The following is a 2,406-nucleotide window of genomic DNA, read 5'->3' as shown; positions in this document are numbered from 1 at the left end:
GAAGCTTGACTTCAATCAATCAAGAGAGCTGTCAGGCTTTAGAAGTGGGTATCCAACAACTAATCATATCCATGTAATTAAACAGCTAAAGGAAAAATCAACAGAGTATGACAATCCTCTATCTATGGCATTTATAGACTGAGAAAGCTTTTGATTTTGTCAAATATTCAGCAGTAATGAAAACCCTTCAAAGACAAGTAATATATGAATCTTATGTAAGAACACTTGATCTATAACAGAAGTATAGCAATCCTAAAACTACATATAGTGAGAAAATTTCGATTGAGTGAGTTAGACAGAGAGATGCTGGTCTTTCCTCAATTATTCATTGCATGCTTTGAAGAAGTTTTTAAGCATATATTTTGGAAAATTTTGTAATTAACATCCAGGGCATCTTTAAGAGTTATCCTCCCAGGAGGACCCAGGGAAGCTGGGTAAACCAGTTGTAGTCCTCGCAGCGGGACATCAAAGCTGCTTTGAGGGTACGATGAAAACGTTCAACCTATTCCATTAGCAGCAGGGTTGTAGGCGGTTGTCTGATGTTGGGTGATTCCCTGGATATTTGTTAATGATGTCCACAATTGAGATGTGGAAGTTGAACCCCTGTCAGATGTACATGAGGCAGATATTGCAGTTTCCATGGGTATGGCTTCAGGCCAATGAGTGGAGCAGTCGATGACGGTAAACAGGTAACGATGTCCTTGTGATGTGGGTAGGGGAACTTCTACGTCGACATCAGTATGGTCAAAACGCTGCTGAGGTTGAGGAAATTTGCCGCTTGTCGATATATTTTTGATGTTTGGCATGGAGTACAGGCGTGAACGCAATCCTTAGCAACCTCAATAATGCTGTGCCAAATGAACCTCGTCTTCAGGAGCTCTGCAGTAATCGGCGCGAGGGATGTGAAAGGCCATAAATGAAATCAAGCTGCTATCGGCCAATGGGACCAGGTATCGACGTTCTAGGAGGGTGGCATTGGAGTCGTCGAGGGGGATGTCTTTCCAACGGAGGGACGAGTAGGATGTCCTACATGCTTGGCACTCTGGATCTTTTTGTTGGGCTTTTGCCAAGGTGTTGTAATCCAATCCCAGATGAATGGCTGCCAATGTGTTTCTTGATGGGGCATCAGCAACAGTATTCACTTTTCCTGTGACATGTGGCATGTTGAAGGGTGCAATTGTATTTAGTCACGGCAGAGATTTGTCGGCATTAACCCAGCCATTGAGAGGTCAAGCCAGCCTCAACTTCTTGGTGTCAGTCCCAAGCTCGGGTAAATGGGGAGGGTTGGCGGCAGGAAAGTAACGTAAACTTGAGAAAGATCTTTCTAATTTGTATCCATATGTTAATTCTAAGTTTGTATTCAAAAATCCACTATCCATAGGCAGCATGTTCACATTCAAAGACACTCAACCAGATTTGATGCGGTCCTCAATTGTTTGTTTATACAATTGTCCTAAATGTAATTTAGGAACCTATATTGCTTGTTCCAACCGTCTCTTGAGGATCCGCATTGACTCTCATAGAGGAGTCAGTCACCGTACAGGTTGTATTTTAAATAAAACAGAATTTTCTTCCATACGTAATCACGCTCAAGAATGCAAGCAATTAATTAACTATTCTAATTTCAAAATTCTAGCCCAATCCCCCAATAGGTATTCTCTACCTACCCTAGAATCTCTTTTCATTAAACACCTATCCCCTACTCTCAATCACTCAACAACCTCTGTTCCTTTACATATTGCCTAACGACTTTCCCCACTTAATCTTCAAACCATTACTTACATGCTCTAACGTCTAAACCTCCCCGTCCTTTCATGTCTCAGTCTTGGATTTTTTTCCATACTAGGTGTGTTTCTTTCTTATCCAGAGTTTATTTTATTTTGTCTGTTTTTTTTTTCTTTTATTCCAGGTTATTTCTGTGTATTATTATTTTAACTCCCATATCTATGATGTTTTGTGAATTCTTTAAAGTTTTCTGTGTATTTGTTCTGATTTCGATATTGCTCTTTTACTATATCATTCATTTAATGTTTTAACGTTTTAATTTTTAATTTTAATTTTATGGTTTAATTTATGATATTTTAGTATATTTCATCCACTTCATTTTTTAAGTATTTCGATGTATTTATTATAATTCTTGCCTTTTTAACAGAATTTCATTGACTAACGTAATGTCTATTGACCTGTGTTTTACATTCACTTTTTTAGCTCCGATGATGGGAAATGTTGTTCCCGAAAGCTTAGCCAATAAACTGTCCAAATGCTGAAGTATCTGCTTTCCTTCGCCTTTCTGCTAAACCTTAAGCTTTCTGGAAGCGAAAATGCCATTATATATATATATATATATATATATATATATATATATATATATATATATATATATACACCTTTCTGCTAAACCTCAAG

At 38.0% G+C, this 2,406-nt stretch overlaps 1 protein-coding gene across 1 annotated transcript; it reads right to left on the bottom strand.

Moving 5' to 3' along the window:
- Positions 1–497: 497 nt before the first annotated feature.
- LOC137649432 (uncharacterized) lies at positions 498–806 on the bottom strand. Its single transcript, XM_068382418.1, has one exon. It carries the CDS (start codon positions 804–806, stop codon positions 498–500), a length of 309 nt encoding a protein of 102 aa, XP_068238519.1.
- Positions 807–2,406: the final 1,600 nt, after the last annotated feature.

The sequence above is a fragment of the Palaemon carinicauda genome, chromosome 11 (assembly GCF_036898095.1).
Source record: "Palaemon carinicauda isolate YSFRI2023 chromosome 11, ASM3689809v2, whole genome shotgun sequence".
In the NCBI taxonomy this organism is placed as follows: domain Eukaryota; kingdom Metazoa; phylum Arthropoda; class Malacostraca; order Decapoda; family Palaemonidae; genus Palaemon; species Palaemon carinicauda.
Note: the sequence above shows the minus strand (reverse complement) of the source record. Positions and strands in the feature narration are given on the sequence as shown.

Bases quoted from the DNA above. Each gene is read 5' to 3' on its own strand.
- LOC137649432 (XM_068382418.1), bottom strand. From the start codon at position 806: ATGCCAAACATCAAAAATATATCGACAAGCGGCAAATTTCCTCAACCT.